The 25,601-nt window shown below is 42.7% G+C and overlaps 1 protein-coding gene across 9 annotated transcripts in view; it reads right to left on the bottom strand.

Annotated features, from left to right (window-relative positions):
- Positions 1-23,874, bottom strand: part of MITF (melanocyte inducing transcription factor) — a 204,222-nt gene extending 180,348 nt beyond the window's left edge. For 3 of the 9 annotated variants that reach the window (XM_019711740.3, XM_019711744.3, XM_074313271.2), the window contains exon 1: positions 23,603-23,870. In XM_019711740.3, the coding sequence (XP_019567299.2) occupies positions 23,603-23,706 (104 nt within the window). In that variant the 5' untranslated portion in view covers positions 23,707-23,870. Of the gene's footprint in view, positions 1-1,834; positions 2,064-23,602 lie in introns of those variants that run through there. The other 6 variants (XM_019711745.3, XM_074313272.2, XM_074313274.2 and 3 more) reach the window with 4 other exon arrangements.
- Positions 23,875-25,601: the final 1,727 nt, after the last annotated feature.

Here is a 25,601-nt window from a genome sequence, read left to right as displayed (position 1 = left end):
GGCATAATAGTTCTTACAGTAAGGAAATTCTATTTTTATGCCTGATCCAAATCTTACCACTAAGAGTTAAACTAAATCTAGTCTATCATCAAAGACAATGGGAAAAAGCCAGTCACCATCTCACATCAAATAGTGTAGTACATATAACTTCGGGCTGCAATTCTGTTTAATCTGTTTTTCTCTTTAAAAGTTAGAAAAATTAATCAGTGGAAAAATTAACCAGGAAAAGGGACAGCTCTGAAATCTTAAATAATTTAGCCAAAAAAAAAAAAAAAAAAAGTTTTTCAAAGAAAGTAATTGACCCCCAAATGGAAATATTTATGTAACTATAATTTTCACTAAAGAGTTTCCATTTTGACTCTGGAGTAAACACATGATTTTTTCAAATTCATTGTTTGCAACATCCCAAGACACCAAGTAGCACACATATTTCCATAAAGTAAAAAGACACATTATAGTCTTATTTTAACAGGACACCAGAAAACAAAACTAACACTGTGAACAAACAACTCTTAGCTAAAACTCATTGAAATAATCCAAATGGTTTCCATTCCAGGGAAAATAGTAAGTCAGCAGTTTGCATACGGCTGCCTTTTCCAAATACACAAAATAAGCAAAAACGCCACCAGAGGAAAGTGCAAATGCTGAACCCTTTCTATTTCTGTTTCCACAGGCCTGCAATTCAATCAATAGCACCGCCGTGCCACAATTTATGCACACTTCCAGGTGGTCTCCAATGTCCTGCCCAGAAACCCAGAGATCTCCAGAGAAAAGGTTCAAGGAGCCACCTCTAGAACCACAAAAAAAAACCCTGAAGTGACAAGAAAGCCTGGGCTCCAGACTCCAACTGCTAGAACAAGGACTGGAAAGCCAGATAAATAAATGCTTGAGGGTGTCGAGCAATCTGAACGTCACAAAGAACACTCAGATTCTAAACAAGAAAACAGTGGGCACAGAGCCAGGTACTTCTTAAAGAACCAAAAGCTCCGGGAAAAAAAATAAATAAATAATGAATCACAACCCTTCACCTAATACCAGTAACGGCCTGGAGCTGGTGTAAGACTATTGAGTAAAAATATTCTATATAAGGAAACCTACTTAAAGGAAGTATTCATAACCCTTCACCCGGGATGGAAGGCAACCTGATGTACAAAACCAGGAGTGGGAAAAGTCTGCCCAGGGTTACTAAAGGGCACTTTAGAGTAGCATCCTAAACATGCAATTATTTTTGAAGAATAACATGAACAGAAAAGGGAATATGAATATTGCTGTTTTAACTTGAAGACAGAGAAATTACTTCCAAATCCCCACCCTCCTACAGGACTTGAAAGGACAACAATCAACCCAGAAAACAGCAAAATGCGGAAGTGGCATTCTCTTACAATGTCTGTTAATCCCCACCAGCTGTAATGTAAGACATTCAGTGACATCAGCACTTATTTTTGATCCAGCAAGAATGACAGAAGTACAACTGCAGATCACATGAGACGGGGGGAAAGAAATCTGGGGGTGCCTGAAAAACGCATGTGAAAACATGGAAATTAATTCACTTTGCAGTGAATCACTTCAACAGCTTCAAACTGCCAAAAATAACATAAAAAGTGGAAAGGGAAGCATAAGCACTCCAAACCTAATCAAATGATCTAGTGGAACTTCTGAAAAAGTCACTGAAACAAGTGAACTGAACATTTCTGGAAACAAACAGAAGCAATCTAGCCATTTATGAACAAGAACCAAAGATTTAATATGATATAAAGACAGTCACTCTTTAAAAAAAAACATCTGCTACACAATAAGCTATAAACTGAGTTACTATGGTTATCATTTGCATTACCTTCTTGAAGACAGTCATAGAGGCAATTCCATGGTCTCTTTTTCCCAGGAAAAGAAAACAGCTTGTGGGAAAAGCCACGGAAGTAGTCTGAAGGTGTCCCATTTGAGTTCAGAGATGGACCCCACGGGGTAGGTCTGAATTCCCAACATAAATGCCAGCCATTAGCTTCTACTCAGTCAGAGTCAAAGGAAGAAGAAACGCACACCAAGCGTGACTGACCAAAGAACCCACAGAAGAGAGCTGAAAACACTCACCAGGGCCACGCTGGCCCTTTGGCTGAACATTGAGTCCACTGAGCCGTCTCAGACAGATTACCGTGAAGACGCGATGGCGGCTGCTCTGCCACACGCTTACACGCACCTTCTCTCAACACCAGTAAGGCCAAATTAGAGATAGAGTGATAATTAATAGGCTCCTTGGCAGCAGGAGCCAGCTTCTTTAACAAACCAGTTAATTGCTGCCTACTTAAAATGACAGGGAATTCAGCCAGAGAGGAGGGAGCTGTTAACGATGGGAATCATAAAAGGTGAAACAGACTTTACATCAACAGGTTACCTGGCTACCATTCAAAACTACCTCTTTATCTACAGATTCAGCTTCTAATAAAAGCAAATAAGTTCAAAATCATACATAGAACTAGAGATCAGGAATCCTTCCAGAAATATCACCACAAATACAAGGAAATCTGGGGAAATAGATCCTCCCTCCACATACCCTCCAACCCCCAAAATGTCATAAATTTCCTAACTTGATCAAGAAAATAATTACATTTTGTACAAGATGTCATATTGGAAAAGAGAAGTTTTCCCATAACTGATATATTTCGACTTGGACAGCCGTTGAAAATATCCAGTCTGCTGGGAAATTTGTAACAGCGACCAAAGATGCAGTCTGCCCTCTATTCTGAGATTAAAGCACTTTTTTTGTTTGTAACCTCTCCAGGAAAGAGATTTAGCTCAGAAGTTGTTTACTGGAACAACTAAAGATTACTGGCAGGGTAAGGAGAGGTAGCACACGGTATCTCCACTTTAAACCTCTAATCCAGGAACTAAGACAACCCACCAACCTGTTAAACTGATTACCGAACACTCATCCAGAAAATATTCCATCAGAAAAGACCAGTATCTACCACACACTCCCCAGCAAGAAGCATACTAATGTACCTCTAACATCCTTGGATGCCCAGAGACAGGGAGAGATGAGGATTCACTCTTTTGCCATGGGGAGATGTCTACAGAGATAAACCAGGGCAGCAGGCACATAGTTTCACAATGACTGATGCTGACCAAAACTCTTCGTAAAATCAACTCCACAGGTAAAGATCCATCTCATTTGCTTGGGAAATCCCTGCTTTCTGACGGTGTTGCAAAGGACGCCCTGATGGCTTGCCAAAAGAGAGACCATTACAAGGCTAAGGGCTTTCTGACAAGATGCAGCCCAGGAGTTCCTATAAACAATAACATCTCATGGAAATCTCCAACATTTCTGATGTAGTTAAAGATGAAACAAGGCAATAAATCAGTACCAGAAGCACTGGAAACTCAGAGGGTTTACACTTTTCTTAGTATGTATAAGAATTAAGTGTTGTTGTGTTTTTAATTGTTTGTTTTTCTCCTCTCCCACTAATAAAGAGTTGGAATGCTTTCACAATCATTCTGTGACTCTAACCCATCACTGATGGAATCCCCTAAGTATATGGCTCATCATTAAAGCCATCAACTAAGTATTTTTATAACTTCTTCCTCTCTGTTAGGTCATTATATGCTTTTATTGAACATATTTAACTCAATACTTTGCAATGACTAATGTTCTTAACACACACGTCAAGGCAGAAGCTGTGTTCATTACACAACATAGATGTTTCAAGACCTTTGGCATTCAAAGGTAAACAGTCCAGAATGAAACAGATTGGCTACAACTTTATGAAGACACAGGAAAAACAATGAACAAGTCAGCTTTTTGGGGGGAAGCGAGCGAGAAAGAGAGACGAGTGAAAAACATGAAGACATTAGGAGCTACATGTTCAGTGGTAGACCACAAGGATAGGTTTGTGGACAAGACTTCACAATCTCATCAACTAGGAACATTCAAAGACCTTTAATGAGGAATGAGGAAAATCTACAACTTACACACCACACCCTCTGAATGGTTTATCTACCGTCCCATCTTTTGCTATCTTCCTTGGAGCCTTCATAGCCTATCTCCTTTCCTTCTTCAGAAACAGCTTTGAAAACAAAGGACTATGCAGCCAAGCATGCAGTGAGCACCTTTAACAGACAGATCTATTTTTCTTGGATTCAGCTGTTCAACCACACCCAGAGTCTCTTGTCTTTACTTCATCAGAAAACTAGTTCTCTTTCTATTCCAAGATCAACATGAGTTGTCACCCCTAATCACTTCCTATCTTGACTCTCCTAGGTACCCCAACATACATAGTAACCACCACAGCAGGGTGGATAAGAGGGAGCTTTAAAGTCAGACAGTCCTCAATTTAAGTCTTGGTTCTTCCTTATGTGAATGGTTTTAGGCAAGTGACTTAAGATGGCCAAGCCTCTGTTTCTTCATCTATAAAATGGGATCCTACCTACCTCATATGAAAGTTAAATTATATAAAGTGTTTGAAATGTTTAACACAGTACCTGGTAGATAGTCAGTACCTTAATGTTTATAATTCAACTAGATCTGAATTATTCACTCCTGCTAGTTCAGCTTCTTTTGTAAAACAGGAAAAATCTGAAAACTAAAATTACATTGGTACCGTAATATGCCATGTACCACGTTTCCCCAAAAACAAGACATAGCTGGACAATCAACTCTAATGCGTCTTTTGGAGCGAAAATTAATGTAATGACTGGGTCTTATATTAATTTTTGCTTCAAAAGACGCTTAGAGCTGATTGTCCGGCTAGGTCTTATTTTCAGGGAAATATGGTATAATGCGCACCCAAGTTTTTGGCCCAAACTTTCAGGGGAAAAAAATCTTTCATTTTAATTCAAATTTTTACTTGTTTACATTTAGATACTTGTTTTTGTATTACAAAGAACTTTAGCATTTATTTTTTAACATATCATGGTACAAAAAATTTTATGCACCGGTAACCAATTTACAATATTTACTCATCACAGAAGGCCAAGAACTCTTCGATGTTGCAAGTTCATGGTAAGTTCAACAAAACCGATGATCATATTCCAGGGTATTATTTTGTATTCGGATATCGTTATTGATTTCTAGAGTTACACTTTTAACTCATAAGCATAAATAAAAGAATTAAAAACATTCATATAGATAAGGAATTAGCACTACCCATGTATAATGCACATCCTTATTTCTCCCTCACAAATTTGGGCAAAAAAGTGCACATTATACACGGCAAAATATGGTACCTTTCCTATCCCAGGACCAAAACATAGACACACACACATGCACACACAGAAACTAAAGAAAGCATTCTTTTTATAACACACAAGGATGCAGTACAAAAATGTAAATGGTAAGCTATAGGCGCAGGCAGAAAAAGATACAACTTTCATTACTTTAACCCCAGTGAGTTTCAGTTTCCTAAAGCAGATGAGATAAAAACACTACCACAAGACACAGCCTGTACTAAGGGCTTTAAAAATGCTAGATGCTGCTCTTATTATTATTGCTGCTTGTGTTTCTTTGTTATTAAATTGCCTGATCTGTTATGCCACTCAAAATTACTGGACTTACTAAAAATAATCCTTTTGTTCCGTCCTTCCTAAAAGAATTCCAAGCACTCCCAATAAGTACTCGATTATTGTTTATAATAATGACTATGCCGATAATTATAATATGGTAATTTCCAATATGCTAATTTTGACTGAAAAGTCAAAATCATCACCTTTACCTTCTAGGCCATGAGTACCCTAAGCCTGGGAACTTCAAAAACTTCCTACACTAGAATTTCTAAGCCATCCTATTGCTTTCTCTGGGTTCTTCAGCAATGGCCCCCACAATTTCTCTGTGCTCTTTTCCCAGGTCCCCATTCTTACACTCCACCTTCCTAAAGAATAATAGAAATTATATCAAAATAAAGAGTAACATATAAGAATAGTCCCACTCAACTTTAAAGATCTGGAAGTGATAGGCCATTTTTACTGGCAAATAAAAATGGAAGATCAGGTTCCTGGAAAAGCTTTATTAATGTGGCTTCAAGTATAACCAACAACAGGGCAGCTGGATGGCTCAGTTGGTTAGAATGTGAGCTCTGAACAACAGGGTTGCCGGGTCGATTCCCACATGGGCCAGTGAGTTGCGCCCTCCACAGCTAGATTGAAGACAATGAGCTGCAGCTGAGCTTCCGTAGGGGCGGCTGGTTGGCCGGATGGCTCAGTTGGTTAGAGCACAAGCTCTCAACAACAAGGTTGCCGGTTTGATTGAAAATGGTGACTGGACTTGGAGCTGAGCTGCGCCCTCTACAACTAGATTGAAGAACAACTTGGAGCTGATAGGCCCTGGAGGAATACACTGTTCCCCAATGTTCCCCAGTAGAAAATTAAAAAAAAAAAAAAAAGAGAAACAAAAGTATAATCCACAACAGTGTTGGGGTAGACAGTTTTTAAATGGTTTCCCCAGTAAGCCTATTTTTTAGCTCGGAGAAAGAATTGCTAGAGAAAGACAGATGGAAAAAGACAACTTTTAATAGTCAACCCTCATTATTCATGGATTCCCTATTTGTGAATTCACCTACGTGCTAAACTTTATTTTGTAACCCCAAAATCGATATTTGCAGCATTTCTGCACTCGAAACAGTTGAAAAATTTGCATCACTCAACGCATGCATTCTGAACTAAGGTCACACAAGGTGACACTCTGCCTTCCTGTTTCAGCTCTCAGATGGTAAACAGGTGTCCTTTTTGAGGTCTTTTTATTGCTATGCCTTTTGCATTTCTGAGCTTTTTGTTGGTGACTTTACGGTTTAAGACAGCCCCCAGGCCTAGTGCTGCAGTGCTGTCTGATGGTGGTACACACAAGAAGGGTACGATGGGCCTGACGGAGAAAATACAAATGTCAGGTAAGCTTTGTTCAGATGACTTACAGGGCTGCCGGTCGTGAGTTGATTGTAATAAATCAATAATATATGTTAAATAAAGTGTCTTTAAACAGGAATACACATAAAACAAGGTTATGTGTCAATCAGCTGACAAAATGTTGTGGCCACAGGCTTGCAGGAAACCAACGTGTATCCGGGCCCGATGGTTCAGTATTCCCAAGTAAATGTTCAGGGTGACTATAGAACAAAACTACCACAAATGAGAACTAACTATATTTTTATTTCATCTCTACGCACCAATAATTTTAACAATAATCATTGCCCCCACTAACCTAATGTCATGTTACATACACATTATCTTCTGAAACCTTCACAGCTATTCCAAGAAGCAAATACTATTAATTCCATATTTTAGGTGAGAAAACTGAGGTTCAGAAAACCTTAACAAGGGTCTATAGCTAATAACAAGAAAAGTCAAGATGATTTCTCACACATTATCGTGATAGAGTTTAACAGTTCCCAAAAGTTACTGATCCCTTCAAACACACCAGAAACACTTCATCCATTTTGGTCATTCTTTATTCAGTAACTATTTATTGGACACTCAGTATCCTGGATCGGAGCTACCCAGTGAACTAACATATTTCCTGTTCCCGTGGGGCCTCTTTCAAGTGAGACCTGCGACAATAAAGTAAGTATTACCTAGCAGCCGATTTATAGGAAGAAGATACTCAGTTTCTTAAAATACACATTATTTTTTTAAATAAGGACTTCAAATGAAGTGACAGCTAAAGGCTGTCTTTAGTTAATATCAGTTTAAAAATAATTTCTCACGTATATACGAGCTCTTACATTGCATAGTACAAGGTCTGACAATTCAGTTTACGAACTCATCCTAGAACAAGTGCTACATACCTCATTGCTGAATATCACTGTGGTCACCTTCAAAGTCCTCCCCTTGGGAAGCTATGCACCGACGCCAGTGCCTAGTCCACCCTTCTAAGCAACTTTGGAACTCTTTTTCTGGAATGGCCATCAGAGCTGTCATCGTTTTACCCTTGATGTCCTGAATGTCATCAAAATGTCTTCCTTTCAATATTTCCTTTCTCTTCAGGTAAAGAAAGAAGTCACTGGGGTCCAGATCAGGTGACTAGGATGGGTGTTCCAATACAGTTATTTGTTTACTGGATAAAACAGTTACTGGATAAAAACTCCCTCACAGACAGTGCTATGTGAGCTGGTGCACTGTCGTGATGCAAGAGCCATGAATTTGTGACAAAAAGTTCAGGTCATCTAACTTTTTCATGCAGCCTTTTTAGCACTTCCAAATAGTAAACTTGGTTAACTGTTTGTCCAGTTCGTACAAATTAATAATGAATAATCCCTCTGATATCAAAAAAGGTTAGCAACATTGTTGCAGCAAATTCACGAACTTACTTAATTGTCACACCTCACTTGGATGTGGACTTGGGAAAAAAAAAACGAAACCAACAAACACAGATACAGAGAACAGATTGACTGGTGGTTGCCAGAGGTTGGGGTTGGGGGATGGCTGAAATGGGTTAAATGGGTGAAAAGGTACCAAACTTCCAGTTATAAAATAAATAAGTGGGATGAAATGTATAGCATGGTGACTAGAGTTAATAATCCTGTATTGCATATTTGAAAATTGCTAAGAGAGTAAATCTTAGTTCTCAACACAAGAAAAAATAAATTCTGTAGCTATGTGTGGTGATGGATGTTAACTAGACTTATTGTGGTGATCATTTCACAACATATACAAACACTGAATCATTATGTTGTACACCTGAAACTAATATATGTCAATTATACCTCAATAAAAAAAATTATATTGATTACATGTTGACCTAGTAATATGTTGGCTGTATTGGATTAAATAACATAATGCTATCAGTAAATAAACAAATAATATTTCTTTCCCAGGGTAAGTGATGTGACCATCAAGTTGTCTCTGCTCCTCCCGCAGAAAGAGTTCCTCTGGCCCTCGGTGATCTGCTCTTCCATGTCATGCCTCATTTGCCAAAAGTTACAGTTGGATAGAGTTGACCCTTCTTAATCAATATTAGTTTTGAACCAAAAAAGTGCTGCTCTAAACACTGAGCTATGGTAGGCTCAATAAATGTTTTCTGAATATCATTTTACCTCATGGGCAAGGAAATTTTGCCTAAAGATCTTGCAAATAATTCCCAAACCAGGAGTCTGAAAATAAGAGCCAAAGCTCTCAAGGTCCACTTATTTAGACACCCAAGAAATAAATCTACTCTTTAAACTTCCAAACCCACCCTGTGCACTTCCCCTTCTGGTAGTTGTGGGAGTCCTAACGTTCAGCTCCAGCCTACACAGCTGAGGCATCCTGTTCTCTCACCAAAATGCAGAGCACAGAGCCCATCAGACTGGTCCATGGCTGACACTCCTTCCCACTTTTCGTTCTCTCCTACGCTCACTCTTCTCCAAGCATATGGCTCTCTCTCTAAAGCACCTACCTCTATACGTCTTTTGCTTAAGTGTGTGTCTACGTCTGTGTGTATGTTTCAATCACATGGAAAGAGGAAAACTGTCATTTTCCCTGTTTCTTTATAAAACTCAGGACAGGAACTGTTCAACTAAGAATCAAGTTTCAATGAGTCATGATAAAGGCAGCAAATACTCTGAAAAGCGCTGCCTTGGGAATCTCCTATGTGCCTGTGTGAATGTGCATATGGATTCTGGTAGAAGATGTCTTCCACCGACTGGTAATCAGATTTGTCACCATTTGTCTGCACACCACAGCTGACAGTGGGGGAAGTGGCCAAGAAGACTCCTGGGCGACTGAGCTGGACATATGCCAAGGATATAGGCCAAGCATATATCCGAAAACATACTGGATCTATGCCAAGCATCTGAGAACCGTCCGTATGATTGGGTGTTTGGCAGCTCTGGAGAATCAAATTGTTATCTATTTACTTAATAGTGACAAAACAATGGTAGGGTCACCATGCACAGATTAACCACTTTGAGTGTTATGTACAGCCCTCAATTCTAACAGCACCGATTCCAGTGGCAGCAGGTGTGCACGTCAGCAGGCGACAGGGGCACTAATGGCAGCAGGGCAGCAGGAGTAACAGTAATCAGCACGTACTGAGCCCGGACTGCAGGCAGGACGCTCAGGGCCTCACTGAATCTTCCCAGCAATTCCAGGAGGAAGGGGCCCTCCTTCTCCATGTAACACGACTCAGCTGTAAGTGATGAAGGCATCTACTTATGCATACGATACAGTGGCCACTTTCCTCCTAAGAAAGATGGTTACTATGCGGGCTAATCCCCTCTGCTTTCTAGTGACCCGTTTGACCACAGTTTTGGGGAGAAACTTTGTGAGGATCAAGAAAAGCATGTCATCTGCCTGTGGTGATCATTTCACAACTGTGCACCTATACACACAATTCATACCTGTCAATTCTATCTCAGCAAAGTTGGAAAAAAGCTATTGTATTGGTGTGGATGAACATGTTTTAAATTAGGTTCTAGTCCTTAAAATAACTATACAGTGTTACTGGGAGGGAAAAGTCCTAGAAGAGTGGTAGATATAAAGATTTTGAAATTCAAGAATATAGTGCATGCTGACCTATAGTTGATAAAGACAACTATAAGACAACTATATAAAGAGGCTGCCATGTTAAATGAGAAAAGCTAACACAGGAACTGACTACAGGCCAAGCTGAGCCATGACGGTTAAGAATGACAGATACCCACGTGGAGGCAGCAGCGTGGTGCTGTGACACCCCGGTTACCGCACCTTATTATTTACCCCCACCCAGCTACAGCCTGTAATTATGATGAAAGGAAACATGTTAATAAAGACAAAGAGTGCTCTGGCAACTACAGTAACACTTTACCTATAAATAGCACGTGACATCTTAAAAACCTCCCTATTGGGCACCCCACCGTTCCCCACTACTTGACCTACATCAGCTCCCAAAGATTTCAATGCTGACGGTCCAATTTGGGGATTATTCAGCCCCCACCCCCATTTCCTGTCCATGGAGCCTCTTCTTTTCTTGCTGGTTGCCTTTGAGCTGTTTTCTCTTTAGTCAAGTGTCTAAAACTAAAGCTGCATTTCAAATCAAAAGCCTTGCTGACGCTGTAGATAGAGGAAATGAGAATGAGGGGAGCAGTTACTGAGCACTGGCTAAGAGCCAGGCTTGGGGCTGAGCACTTGACCCCCATATTTCTGATAATGCACACAATCATCCTACAACCTAAATCATATTGTTACCCATGAGCCCCACTTAGCCCTCTGTTGAAACAGAGGCTGCAAGAATAACTTGCTCAAAGATAAAAAAGCTATGAGGTACGCAAATCGGAATTTAAGTTAAAAATCCTTCTCACTCAGAAGGTTAAACCCAGAACTTTAGACGGATCAGACCAGTTAGAACTCTTAACCAGTTTATAAGAACAGATTCTTTGCCAAAAAGCATCAGAGCTTTTACTCTGGAGGTTAGCATGCAGAAAAAAAAGAAACTGCTTAGGTACTTGGGTCTGAGTGGATTAAACAGAAGGATAGGTGGGAGTTCCTGGTAGGAAGAAGTCAGAACTTTTCTGTAGGCTCTCTTTGTCTGACACACGCTGGCCCAGCCCTCCCTCTCACAGTCTATGCCTCTCTCCATCAGAGGCAAACAGCCTGGTTCAGAAGGAGGGGAACAACTCTGTTATGTCAGGACACCCTTACTTGTGACAAACAGATACTGGCTGGTTGTAGTCATTCCACCCCTCTGTTTTGGAAGCTCCCACACTCTACAAACTGTCTGGAATTCATTAAGATGGAAAAACAGGCTGACAGTCGTATTTCAAGTTTTATTCAGCAGAAATTTTGTGAAAAACAATTTGGTCATGTGGGCACGCTCAAAACTGCCATCACCCTGTTTCTCAACTAAACCTTTCAGTCAAGTGACTATAGTATGCTTCAAGTTTCACACTTTTGAGTCTAGATTAAACTACAAACCTCTTGTGCTATTTGAGCCATGGGTCCTTATGGGAATAAAGCTAGGTTGACTCCAGATCATTCAGAGATCACGTCTGAACAACTAAGAACATTACTGTCTGGTCTCACTCATGCAGATCTGAGAGCTACCTTTCCAGAAGGGATTTTCCTTTTTTTTTTTACCACTAAGGAATTATCATCAATGATTATCTCTGGCTAGACCATAACAAGCAACACCCCATTTTTTACTACATGTATTCTAATCCGGGGAGTTTTTCACTCTAAAACGGTAACACAAGGATAATTCAATATGGAGACACAGGATTCACGGTAGAAGCGTTAGGACAGGGGGACACAAACTTAAGTGTGCATCAGCATCTCCTGGCGGCTTGTTAAAACACAGAGAGCTGGGACCCAACACCAACAGCTTCTGATTCAGTAGGTCTGGGGTAGGGTCTGAGAATGTACATTTCCAACAGGTTCTGAGTGATGCTGACACTGCTGGCCCGAGGGCCCATTTTCAAAACCACTGCACTAAGGTGGTCGTGACAGCAGTGGCCGTGCACTGTTGGGAAGTGGGTGGTGATTTTAATCAACGAACTGGGAATAGGAGGCATCGTACAGAGGTGGGATTCAGACAGTGTGTAACCTCGGGCAGTCCCCATTCGGCTGGCAGAAAATCCAAAGTAACCATGCTTGCTTACTCAGGAAAGGAATTTACTGGTGAAATAACAGAAAAGTGCAAGGGGAGGACTCCCAAGAATAGGCATGACTTGATCCCGAGGTGAAAACACTACATAGGACCATGGCAATGACACAGCTATGCACCAGAATGTGTTCCTTTTCTGGGGCAGAGGTGTCGCTGCCCAGCTGGAGTCTCTATCTCCCAGCTCCCCCGCCTGCATCCAGAGAGAGCCAACAGAATTGGAGCAAAAGTGATGGCTGTCACTTTGGAACATTAGTGATACCTTCTCCTCTTCTTTTCCTTCCCACACTGGACTCAAAGGGCTCCAGGGTTCTAGGCACTAGCAGATGGAAGGGGCCTGTGTTCTTGATTTGGCATATGAAGAAAAGCTGCCTGCCAACCAGGAACTACTTATTACAAATATGACGACTGCATACCACATAGTTTCAGAAACTAACAGTAACCTAATTTAAGGACTTAGTATTTCCTGTCTCCAAGGTATGGTCGCAGCTTATTCTCAAGCTTCCAAGTTCAAGATCGATGGAAATAAAGGGAAAATCTCTTTCTGTTAACACCCAAGCAAGATCCTGAGATTTGTTTTCATTAGTCAACATGCACCTCCCTGAAACTAATCCCTGGAATAAAGAAATGCGGCCGGGCCTGGGTCAAATCCTCCATTCCTGAAGTCATGAAACTGAAGCACATGGGCTGACCATGTGGGAAGGGGTTGTTACAAGAATTTGGAAAACAGACGACGTGTAAGCAAAATAAGTGTCCACTAGAGGAAATATGTAAGGAAAGAGAAGTTGGCTGCCAGTGAGAACTGAGTAGGAAGATATCAGGTATATGAGCCCAAGAGTGAGGAAGAGGGGTACATCAGGCTAGCACAGTGACATGCAGTATGATGGACTCCAAAAGTAAACCCCAATGAATTGTCCTTGCCATTCGGCGCCCCCTGCGTTAGATCATGCATTGTGGTGACTGTGAGCTATGACCACGCAGCACCATCAAACCCTCTCATTCCTTTCTGCGTCCCCAAAGACTTAAAGCTTCCATATGTAATCGTATGATTAGAAGTGCATTTCAAGATCCCATCATATGGCATTTACACATCTAGCATTTACGTAGTTAAAACATTATTACTGTTTATCTACCAAGGCCAGCGGACAAATGACCGTGCTGAAATAACGCAAGGTGTGGTTCCAAAAAGTCTACACAGCAACTGCCCAGCACACCACACGCGAGTGGCCAACATCTCACAAGTTACTCCCCAGGCACACTTCCTTGCAGGAAGTGGGCAAACTTTTATTTGGAATGTAACCAGGAATCATGCCAGTTTCTTACATTTGCAGGGACTATTTTACATAAGCTACTGTAAACTCTTCCTTTAAAAATAAATAGAATTTTTTCAAGAATGCATAGTTGGTGCCATCCTCTTCCCTTAAAAGTAAATGACCCTAACTGGCCCATACTATGTTAATGTTTATTCATATTCATTCTCTGCCAAACACATTATAATTTCACTGCAAAGGGTTCCACTGGCTGAAGTGCCAATGTTCTAAATTTGGATGGTGCTGTTCTGCGGGCTCAGTAATACAATTGAACAAAGCCACCTTTCCATCTTTCGCTGAAAAACTTCAGATGCTAAAAACTAAAACAAAAATATGCCCCGTCCTTCTGATGGAGAAGGAATGTTACAGCATCGCTGTGTCTGTCCATGGACTCAGTTTTACCGCACTGTCTCCGGCGGTTTGGGACCAATAAATACAAGGGGAACAGCAGCACGCCCACCTCTCTGAGTCCCTTGCTAGGCTTCATGAGGACTGTGCTGGGTTCCAACTTAAACACGAAAATCATCTTTAGGATTTCTACGTGCTTTTTCTTTCACCAAGTTGTAAATTCCCAGTTATAAAAACAAAATGTTTATTTTGAAAAACATGCTTTTTAGAACCACTTAGTATTTAAGAATATATTACAGTAAAGATAGCATTCCTATCTGTCTGTCATTTCATAATTCCATATGTCACCTCTGCCATCAGACTAAATTAATCTTCTCTGCCTCAACTCTTCTTCCCGTGGAAGCAAGTTAAACTTCCCAGGAGGAAAACCTGTTGTACCAATACAAGCTGTACAAGCTCCCATCGGTGAGAGGACCACTGTTCCCACCTGCCCTTGACCACATGGGGACATAGCAGAACGCGTGGGAATGACTCAGCAAGTTATCCCACTTTGGGGAAGGGGTGGGAGGGAGGGAAAGGCCACATATGCCTTCCTCAAAAATTGCTCAATAACCCACAACTTTCTTATAGAAGAACAGGATTCTACCAGTGCCCTCCCTAGATCTGAAACTCACTACATTTGAATGTCAAGTTATTTGCTCCCACACGACCCAGGGTTTATCTTTTTGAAAGTTATCACTCCATGGGTACTTGAATCAAAGACCCCAGCTACTGAAATTAGAATGCTTTGAAGATTTTTTTTTTTTTTTTTTGTAAATGGTTGAATGAAAAACACACAATTGCTGTGGATGTCAACACTGATGAAAGCTTGAAGGGGTGTGTGGGAGGAGAGGCTTCTTCTTTTTCATTTCTGCACCAACACTGACATTTTCACGTCAGTGTACACAGGAAGAATGCTGTAGGAGCTGAACACAGGACTGGCAGTCAGGAGTTCTACATGACTTATCTGTGGTGTGCACGTGTATTTTGTTACATCAATCTTAGGCTTTACTTTTTAATCCTACATTGCTTGGACCTCTCTTTTATACCAACAAGTAATCAAACTCCAGCCGAAAACCATTCTTGGGCTAAACATAAAAAAATCACGGTCAGACATGAATGATCTCAATGCATCAACTATGAGAAGAACAAGGAGACAACACGAGTGAGATGATCCGAGAGGAAAGAAAGGATAATACAAATAACAAGACCCATCTCCACTTTTAATCCTAACAAGCATAAATCTCTGACTCACTCAACATTATGAAAACACTTAGACCGAGTTACAAACCTGGGGAGATTAATGTATTTCTTTCTCCCCTTTTCATACACAGTGGACCCTTGAACAACACTGGGGTTAGGGATGCTGGTCCTCCTCATCCCACACAGACAAAAATACAAGTATAACTAGAGCTGGCCCTTCCCAACCACGGAACAAAAAGAGTATGACCTCAAACCAGTACTATGTGTCTTCCTCAGCACCTATAAGGTTGGCTGCTTTCCATGCATTATCTTTTATCTTCACAGCAGCCTTGCAAGGTAGGTATTGCCCCATTTTACAGAAGAGGGAACCAAGGTTTAGAGAGGTGAGGTGATTTGTCTAAAGTCGTACAGCCAGTGAGTGGTAGTGCAAAGATTTGCACATTTATTTGAGAACTTTAGGTCTTGCCTCAAAATCACTTCCTCCGTGAAATCATTTCTAATGATCCAATCTAATAAAGCTCCCTTTTTTTGCAGTCACTCTATCAATAACCTTCTACTTCATTTTCATAGCACCAAAAATTATCTTGTTCATCTATCTGGTCAATTATTTAACTGCGTCCCCACTTCCAAGATAGAAGCAGCACGCTAGCAGGAGCAGTGCCTGTCTGGTTCTACATTTGATTCCCTATGGGCAGTACAGAGTCTAACACACTCTAGACACTTAATAAATAACTGTTGTCAGCAGGGAGAGAAAGGAGGAAGGGAAAGGAAAGAAGAAAAATAAATCCAGGTCCTTCTGACCCCAAAGTTATGCTCCCTCTGCTTAAACTGATTGAGTGATGTTTTAGAAGTGCCCTGGGGAGCATAAGAGGGTCTTCACGATTTTGAGGTACCATGTACTTCCCTGTGGGTCTTTCCCTCACCGTGATCTCAGCACTCCCCAAAGCACTGCATCCCTTTCAGCCTGCGCTGGTTTAAACTCTAGCTCAGGTGGAGAACAACCACTGAGCTACCGTCTGTAATATACTCAGCACAGTGCCCAGAGCTTGAAAAAACCCCAGAAATTCTGGCCATTGAAAATAAAAGCCTCATCATTCTGAATCTCGGGACAGATGTCTCTGTGAACACTCCAAAGATGTACTTTACTCTTCATGGCGTTTATGAAAGGCCGCAGAAGGGAGAGATGTAGCAAAGAAATAAGGAAGCCATGTTTAAGAACCATGTAGAGAAATGAGGAGGCTGGTCCTCCTCCCCAAACCCCCAGGCACAGAAGGCGAGCGAGGGATTTTCAACAGAAAGCCCAGATCTGCTTGCAGGTCTTCTCCTCAGCCCTCATTTTTCTCCATAAAGACTACGGCTTCATGGGTTGGTCTGAGTCCTTGCCCTGGAGCACATGGGGTTCACCAGACTCACAAAAACCTTCTCAGAAACTGCAAACTTTTCTTCACAATATCAAAAGCCTGTGGTGACTGCATTTAATGTCTTTGACCCGTCTTCCTGATTATTTTCTCCAAATAATGCGCACTTGGATTTCAGTCAGACATACTTTTATAATTTACTTTCATGAGACAAAACTAACAGCAAAGTATATTTTATACTTAAAACACACGCACACAAAAACAAATGAAATTCTTGCTTACTGTCCTTGAAAAATGATAAAAAAAAAATTTAACCAAGGATTTTTTTTTCCTATTATTTATCCTAATACTGCCAGTTCTGAAACAAAGCAGTTTGAGGGAGAAATGTAGTAACTTTGATTTGTCCCAAGATACATTTTTCTACACTGAGGTCCTATTCCTGACAGTAAGCACATGTGACCTGTTCTAAAAAAAGGATATTTTCCACTTCTTGCACAACTGGAGCAGATATAAACATCAGACTGTGCAAACTGCATTGCAGAACTCAAAGTGAATTAAAAACACACACACATACATACACTTAAATAACTTCTATAAATAGCAGTACTCGGGAAAAGGAAATCTCCAATAAAACATAAAACCAATACTTAGAATCCCACTTTAATCAAGTTTTCCATCTAATCATATCACAAAACTAATTTGCATTAATAAAATTTGAACATCTGCCAGGTAGAGGCACTTCAGTCTTGCCTATTTTGCTTCAGATACAGTTCAAATATTGTTATGCAGAGGGGAAAAATTGCAATTATGATAAAATAGAAAAGAAGAAATTGTTATTACTTACTAACATGGGCTAGGCACGCTACAAAGCACTTTTACACATTTTAACTGTTTTCAATCCTCCACAACCCTAAAAGGAGGCATCTATTGATCCTATTTTACAGGTAACGACATTGAGACTCCAAGAGGCTAAGTGTCTTGGACACAGCGTGGCGGTGAGGTGGCAGAGCCCGGCCACCGCCCTCAGGACAGCCCCCCCTGAACCTGTGTGCGTATATCCAGCCTCTGCCATCACCAGGAAGAGCTGGGCTCTGACCGAAAGTTTCAAAGGCAACCAAACACCCTAAAAGTCTATTTTAAGAGTATGCCCTCCAAGGCATCTAACACTATTTAATGCTGTAGAGAAATATGTTTGAGTACTGCTTGACCTTCAAGGCCAAACTCAAACACCCCATTCATTCACAAACTGCCCCCCAGTTTCCTTTCCTCTATAAGTTCCCACTGCTGATGGCCACCTCCCTGGTGACCACACCGTCTTGTAGTTTTACTTTGATGCGTTTGTTCCCTTTCGCTCGCCCTGCTGAGGTGAGTTGTGAAGAAGGCATAGAATCAAGCACGTTTCCCAGTGGTTCACAGTGCCTGTTACACATGGTACAGACTCATGGATGAGGGCCTGGGCCAGAGCCAGCCAGTCAGCGATGAAATCAGGCCCACTGCCTTGCAATAGCTCAGTTTCCCTCTATGTAAAATGAAAATGATAAAAATACAGACACCCAAGGTGGAAGTGAGGATTAACTGCGTTAATACAAGTAAATACTCAGAATCATTCCCCGCATGTAGCTAATTAAACACAGTATAAGTGGTACCTGTTTCTAACATTATAATTAACATCATACTATATTATTAGTACCTCCTGCAAGTTTTACAAGATTAAGTTAATACATGTAAAAACACTTAGAACAAGGGCTGGTACATGCTCAATAACTTTTAGGTATCAATACTGGTATTAATTTGCACATACTAAAATTCCATAGATATCTGTTGAAAATGAATTTTTACCTATGCACTGATGCCACAATAGCGTTTTTCAACCAGCATAAAGAAATCGTTATGGGTTGGTACAAAAATACAAAGTGCAAAATAATTGTCTGAATACCTCATTAGGGGAAAAGCAAAAAAAAAAAATTTACTAAAACTAGAGTATTTTATTACATCACAACACTAGCCTTAGAGAAGAAAGCCAAAGTCAACAAACGCAAACACTTTCCAGAATGTCAGGACTCACTGCTAAGTAATAAAGAAAATAGGAAGAACAACATCTGCCAAAATTTACTGAGCACTTACTGTGTACCAGGCACCGTGCTAATACTTTTCCACAGTCAATGTCACAGTTAATTTTCTGAAGACCCCCTACGAGGCAGGCCCCCATTTGCCAGATGAGGAAATTGAGGCTGGAGATCACCCAGCCTGGCAAAGGTCACTCAGCTTGTTAGGAACAGAGAGCAATGCCAGACAATGCTCTTCATCCGCATGCTAGGAGATCCCTAGCTTGGACAGATGAGAAAAATCAAGAAAATTGTCAGAAACCAATAATATATTGACAGTTTTGTTTTGCCAAGAATGGATTATCATTTCCTAAAAAGAAAGGGCATTTTTAGCAGGAAGACGAGAGGGAAAACCTCAGAATAAATCCATGAAATTGCAGAGGCCTTATACCAAAATATGTGCATGTGACTGTACCACAGCAGTCTTTTCGTCTTTCTCATGTCACCAAATCCTGCGAAAACTTCACACACCTCTCTCTGAATCAGCATTGGAGAATTATCGCCATTATAAACCAAAAACTCCTTTTAATTCTCATTTCTCATTTGCAGTAAGTTAAATAACAGTTGTCTAAAACATCACTAAAATTTTGAGAAGAAAAGAAACGAAATTAGAGTAAGCCAATTCTAAGTCTGTCCAGGGAAAGGAATTAGCAACTACAAAGCCCACAGAAATGGTATACCAAACAAAAGGACCATGAACCTGAAAGAAGCTACCTTATTTTTAAATGTTTACTTTGATCACAAAGACCTACAGAGAGTTCCTTCACTGCTGGGAGCTCATTCAACAGTTCCACATTTGTTTCACAGACCAGACTGTGCCAACGTGTGAATTCTGGGTTCACCCTTGATATTCAGCACTTTTCCTCTATCACCCACCATTTCCACCACAAAGAATTAAAAAACCTTGCTAGAGGAACCAAACTGCAAATAATTCTATATAAGAACCTTGTCTCGTAGCACGTGTCCTCCTGCAACACAGCTTTGCCGGTCAATAGGACCAAAATAGGGTTCAGGTCTTCTCAGTCCAGCAACCTCACATTTCAAAGGCCAGGAGATCAGCCCAGGAGGGTTAGGAATGAAACCATCCTTCCTCACAAAACGCTTCAGATCTCAGCTTACTCCAGATGAAGAATATGTCGATTCCTCTTTGGAGAGACCCTGGTGGTTGGTTACCTGCTTTCAGAGGAATGCAATGATGACGGCAAAAACAAAAACCAAACACTCATCCTGAATGAGGTGCTAAGGGAGAAAGCAACACATATTCAAACAACAAATCATTTTTGTGCCAGGCAGTGTTCTAGGGCCATGGTTCTGAAACAGGGGTGATTCTGCCCCCATGAACATTTGGCAATGTCTTGCAGACATTTTTGGATGTCACAACTGGGGGAAGGATGCAACTGACCTCTCGCAGGCAGAGGCCAGATTAGCTGCTGAACATCCTGCCATGCTCAGGACAGCCCCACAACCAAGAATTACCCAGGTCATAATGTCAATAGCGCAAGGTTGAGAAACTCTGTTCTAGGACCCAACAGTCAACAAGGAAGAGACAGAAATCCCCGGTCCCTCAGAGCCTGCAGTCTAGTGTGGAGAAACATGTAATGAACATATTAGAAAATTATAGAATGGTCACAACACAAGTACTATGGAAAAAAGAGCAGGGCAAGGCAGATGAGAGTTTGGAGATTAGCAATTATAAACAGCGTGGACAAGGTGGGCTTGGCAAGAAGGACATTTAAAGGAGGACTTGAGGCTGGTGGGGAGGAGGGAGGAGTGAGCACTGTGGCTGTCCAGGCAGCGCGACCAGCACACACACAACCTAAGAGGGCCTGAGGGGGGAGAGTCTGGAGCCTTCCAGGAACAGCGAGGAGAACAGTGGGCTGCAGCAGGCGAGCCAGGAGGGTGGCAGCAAGAGATCCACTGGGAGCCGACAGGGACCTTGGTTGCCTTCTGCCATTTTATGGATCTCAAGTTTTACTGAAACTAAGAGTCACTGCAGGTTTTTGAGTAGAGAATGATGTGATGCGATAGGTTTTAACACAAGGTTTCTCAACCTCAGTGGTGACAATTTGGGGCCAGATAATTCTTCCTTGTAGAGGCTGTCCTGTGCACTGCACTGTAGGATGTTTAACAGCATCTCAGGCCTCTACTTATCAGAGGCCAGTAACGAGCCCCTTCTGTTGTGACAACCAAAAATGTCTCCAGACATTGCCAAATGAACCCTGGGAGGCAAAATCAGCCCCAGGTTGAGAACCGGTTTTAACAGGAACATTGTGGCTGCGTGTTGAAAACCCACTAAAGTGCGTAAGGGTAGAAGACAGGAGACCAGTTAAGAGACAACTGCAATGACCCAGGCGAGGGCGATGGTGGCCTGGACCAAAGTGGTAGCAGAGGAGTTGGTGAGAAGTGGGCAGATTCGACATATTTCCAACCCCAAGAGACAATCCTGAAAATACAACTGATAGACGAAATAGCTACAGCGTCTTAAACTTCCAATTTCAACTTTTTCCAATGAAGATTTATAAGAAGGGAGGTGCCCCATCAAAGACTTAAGACAAAAAGCTATAGAAGGTTCTGAACAATGTGTAGCCCTTTTAAAGACACACAACACATGTCGATGACAATACATTAGACAACTATGGAAAGCAGTATGGCAAAATTCTGTCAACCCCATATATTTATTCCCAGATTTGTTTAACTGCTTTATTTCAAAGAGCATATGTCTGCTCCAGTTTTCCAACCTTTTTAATTTAGCCTTCCTCTTCATCCTGGTTTTGTCCCACACCTGTTTCTAGCTTCAGCGTGTGTGAAGCCACTTCTTCCCAGGTACCACACTTTTCCTTACACGTGCCAGCTAGCTACAGAGGACGTTCACCCTTGCAAGTAATTTTTTGCCAACTCTGAAAAAGAACAGGCCCAAATCCTTCAACATGAGTTTCACGGCACTCATGAGGGTTCTTCCAGATGGTATTTTCCTCACTTTCAAAACTCATTTAATGTTATGTATCAGTTACCATCAAAAATGTCCCCAACAATCCAGTGAATTCATTTCTTTCAGGACTACACACACACACACACACACACACACACACACACACTCCCTCAATCCCTCATTCTGGCCATGTAAGCATTTGCTTATAGAAGCAAAAGCAGAGGTTGCTCAGTAAAACACTGGTCCCTTCAGCTGAGTGTAGATAAAGCCCCAGTGAGCATAACCAACAATACCCTTTGCACAATATTACTCAAAACCCCCAACCCCCAACACACACAATCTATGCTCACACACAAAACAGCCATTATGAAGAGAAACCACCAACTAAAGGCGGGTTTTATTCGTCTAACTGCAGAGGAGGTTTCCTTCCAATCTCCCTTAGCATCTGCAGAGGGTGCTTCAGCAACCGGTCAGTCAGTGAGTGTGCTGTTCAGATTTTCTTCCTCAACTTGGGCTCGGAGTTTTGACACAGCCCCAAAGGACACAGCCCTAAAAGACAGAGCTCTGCTTTCTACTAGAGCCAAGTACCAGCCTCCTCACCCCAGAAGCAAAGATTACACCCCCTCCCTCCTGATTTGGTTCCCCTTCTCCACTCACCCTGATTTCTGGCGCTTCTCCCCCTCTGTCCGCCAGGCCCATTAACCCCAGTCCTACCCACAGTGAGGGGCAGGCAGAGAGGTTTGAGGTGGGTGCAGAACCACTTCTGAACCTTCCAGTTAAATAGCCTTATCTCACAACCGAGAGGGATGGAAATAAACCCTCTCTACTCTCACAGCTTGAAATGGCCATCTCCCTCTTAGTAAACATTGGAAATGGAAATGTCCGGAGTGGCCAGAGGACCGAGAAAGGAAGATACCCAACCCATTCCGCCAGAGAAGTGGTAATGGAGGTAGAACAGGGAGTGGGCAGCTGAGGTGGTAGGGCGCCAGACCAGCGGGTGTCTTCACTCCTCTCCTAAAAAGTTTAAGTCCCTTGCTAATTAAATCTCTGCCGTGGAGGGGACACTCCCAATACCTTACAGTCCCAAAGCTTTTTCCCCTCCAGAGTAGGCTTGGATTTGAATGGGACTCTACTGCCCACTGAGTTTAACCTGGACGCGGAGACACGCCCACCCTCGGCCCCCGGCCCCGCCCTCATTCCCTTGCCGCCGTCAGGAAGGTGAGAGGCAGAGCTCAGCGAAACCTCACCTGGAGGCGGCCAGGGGCGGGTTTTCCCAGAGGGGCCAGATTCCTAAGAGGCGACAACAAACGAGCTAATTGCTTCCCTCCAACGTCGCGCCTCGATCTATCCCAAGCTCTCCCTCTCGGATCAGCCCGCTGAGATCTTCAGTAGAAGGAATCACTAGAAACTCTTTTCCCCCTTCGCAGCCGGCCATCCGCCCGGCCCCGCGCCTCCTCCCCCACCTCCACGCCGGGTCGCTCCCCAGCCCCCACCCGGTCTCAGCAGCTGGCATCCCCAGCCGAGGGTCCCCACGCCTGAGCCGGCCACCCCGACTGCCCGCGGAGCCCCCGAAGTGCGGGTGGGCGGAGGCCCCCAGAGGCGCACCGGCCTGAGGGGCGCAGACCCCAACTGCGGGGGGCAGTTCGCCCTCTGCCCCGGGGCAAGGGCACGAGGTCCTTGTCCCAGAGCCCAGGCGATTGGCTCTTCTCGCCCCAGGGCGGGAGGCGCGGGGCACCCCCAGCCTCCAGCCGCACCTTCCTCCAGCTGTCACCACTCACCTGCTCTTCAGGGGTTGACTTTTGAGTTCGTAATAGGTTTTGGGTTCTTCGTGAAACTCCTCCCCGACTTCGAAATCCGGCACGATCCCCGATTCTGACTGCATGGCTCCCGCTTTCCGTCCTTCCACTGCTCGAAAGTGAGAACTGAGCCCGCGAGCGGACTGAAGGTGGCGGGGCCTGGGTCCTGCGAGCGTGCGCCCCCACACAGTGCCCAGCTCAGCCCGCTGGCCCGCGCGCGGCCGCCCGCCCGGCGCGGGGAGTTTACACTCGCACCCGGCGGGAGGGGCCGGCCGCCGGGCGCTGCCTGGGATGTGTAGTTCGGCCCGGACGGGGCATTCCCGGCTCGCTGGGGGAGCCCTTCCCGCGAAAACTACAACTCCCAGAAGGCCAGGCGGGGACAGAGGCAGCGTGGTGGACACCGCTAGTGCAACTCCTGTTTGGATTCATTGTCAATGTCAGCAGCTCTTCTCCCTCCTATCTCCCCACTTGCCTCAAGGGTACAGACTTGGCTATTTAATAGTAATAAGAACGGACTCAGCCTCGCTCTCCTACCGTCACCCCTCCTCCCAGCTCAGACATTTGAGAGGAGACGCCGAGTCCTTATTATTTAAAAAAAAAAAAAAAAAAAGTGGATGGTTTTGGCTTTAGAAAGTTTTAGCCTTTATGCCTGTCTTAAAATAAAAGGACTTCCTATCAGCCCGCTTGCTTCCCAGCACTGCTGCGACACATCATCGTGTCCTCTGCTTGGAACAGAGTGGAGGAACTTTCCTTCACTTTGTAATTGAAATATTATTGTAGAAAGTGTTCTTGGGCATTCCTTTTCTATAATTCAGTCTGAGCTTTTACAATACCATTCATCCAGCTGAATGGCTCTTTCCCCTTTATCCAATTAGCCACTTCTAATCTAAAGCAGCTCTTGAAAGGTTCCGTTAATTTAAAAAGGCACCAAGTAACAAAACAGCATAGTCACTGTCTGTTTTTAATTTCTCAGTTGGCTGGGAGTTCAAACGAGATTGTCCTAACATTTCAGGAGAAGCTGTGGAGCAAAAAACTGTACAAGTGTCAGCCCCCAGCCTGAGCTTGCCGGCCCTCTGTAAGCGCCGGGCTCTGTAAGCGCTTGTTTTTGCTGTCAGTCCTCTCTCTGATTAGTTCCAGCAGGACAGACTCCTTTTAAAAGTGTCTTGAGGCATCAGGGAGGCAGTAGTGAGTTAGAGGGTGGCGTTGAAAGTGTTAAGACCCAGAGTTGAAATCCTGAGTCCTTCTCTAAAGTGCTGTGCAATTTGGGGCATGTCACTTGATTCTTAGAAGCCTCAATTTCTTCATCTATAAAAGAAGTGATTGACGAGCTTGTTTTTGAAGATGTTGCATGATCAAACGCAAGAGAAAGAGATTTGTGATCTATAAACATTGCTGCTCAGTGGTCATCCTTTTATTTATTAGATCTTGAAGATACTCCGTTCAGACTTACATTTCGTCTGTGAGTTTGTCCTTCAGACTTCGTGGACGAAGTGATCATCCTAGGAGCAAACTAAGGGGGCTACTGGGTAGGCGTCTGCCAGGAGCTGGCCGTTCTGCCTCCATATGAAACATTGTAATTTCACATAGAAAAGATCTTAAGTAGGACGAGTTGATTTTAGAGTTAAGGATCTCCACAAAGAGATGTGGGGAAATGTGCAGGAGGTACACCATGTTCAGTAGCAACTGCCAAAATCCCACAATAAAATTTACTCCCCAAAATACTACCCTTAGGTCCTTCACTATTCCATTAAAATATGGCAAAATATCTGAACAGTCCTGAGGAAAGTGGGCTTTTTGTGCTCATGAATGTGGGATCCCAGATCCCTTGATAGATGGAATGCTAGACATTAGATGTTAAAAGTTTAAAGAAAAAAAAAAGTTTAAATAAGTGTTATTCTCTGCCAGAAGTAAGAGAAAGGTAAAATGCAAAGAGAACTTTCGACCTAGACTCCTCCTCTCATCTTGATTCTCAGCTTTTGGT

Source organism: Rhinolophus sinicus, chromosome 5 (assembly GCF_057876585.1).
Source record: "Rhinolophus sinicus isolate RSI-liver-muscle chromosome 5, RSI-T2T, whole genome shotgun sequence".
NCBI lineage: Eukaryota > Metazoa > Chordata > Mammalia > Chiroptera > Rhinolophidae > Rhinolophus > Rhinolophus sinicus.
The sequence above is the reverse complement of the archived record's forward strand: the minus strand, read 5'-3'. Positions and strand labels throughout refer to the sequence as shown.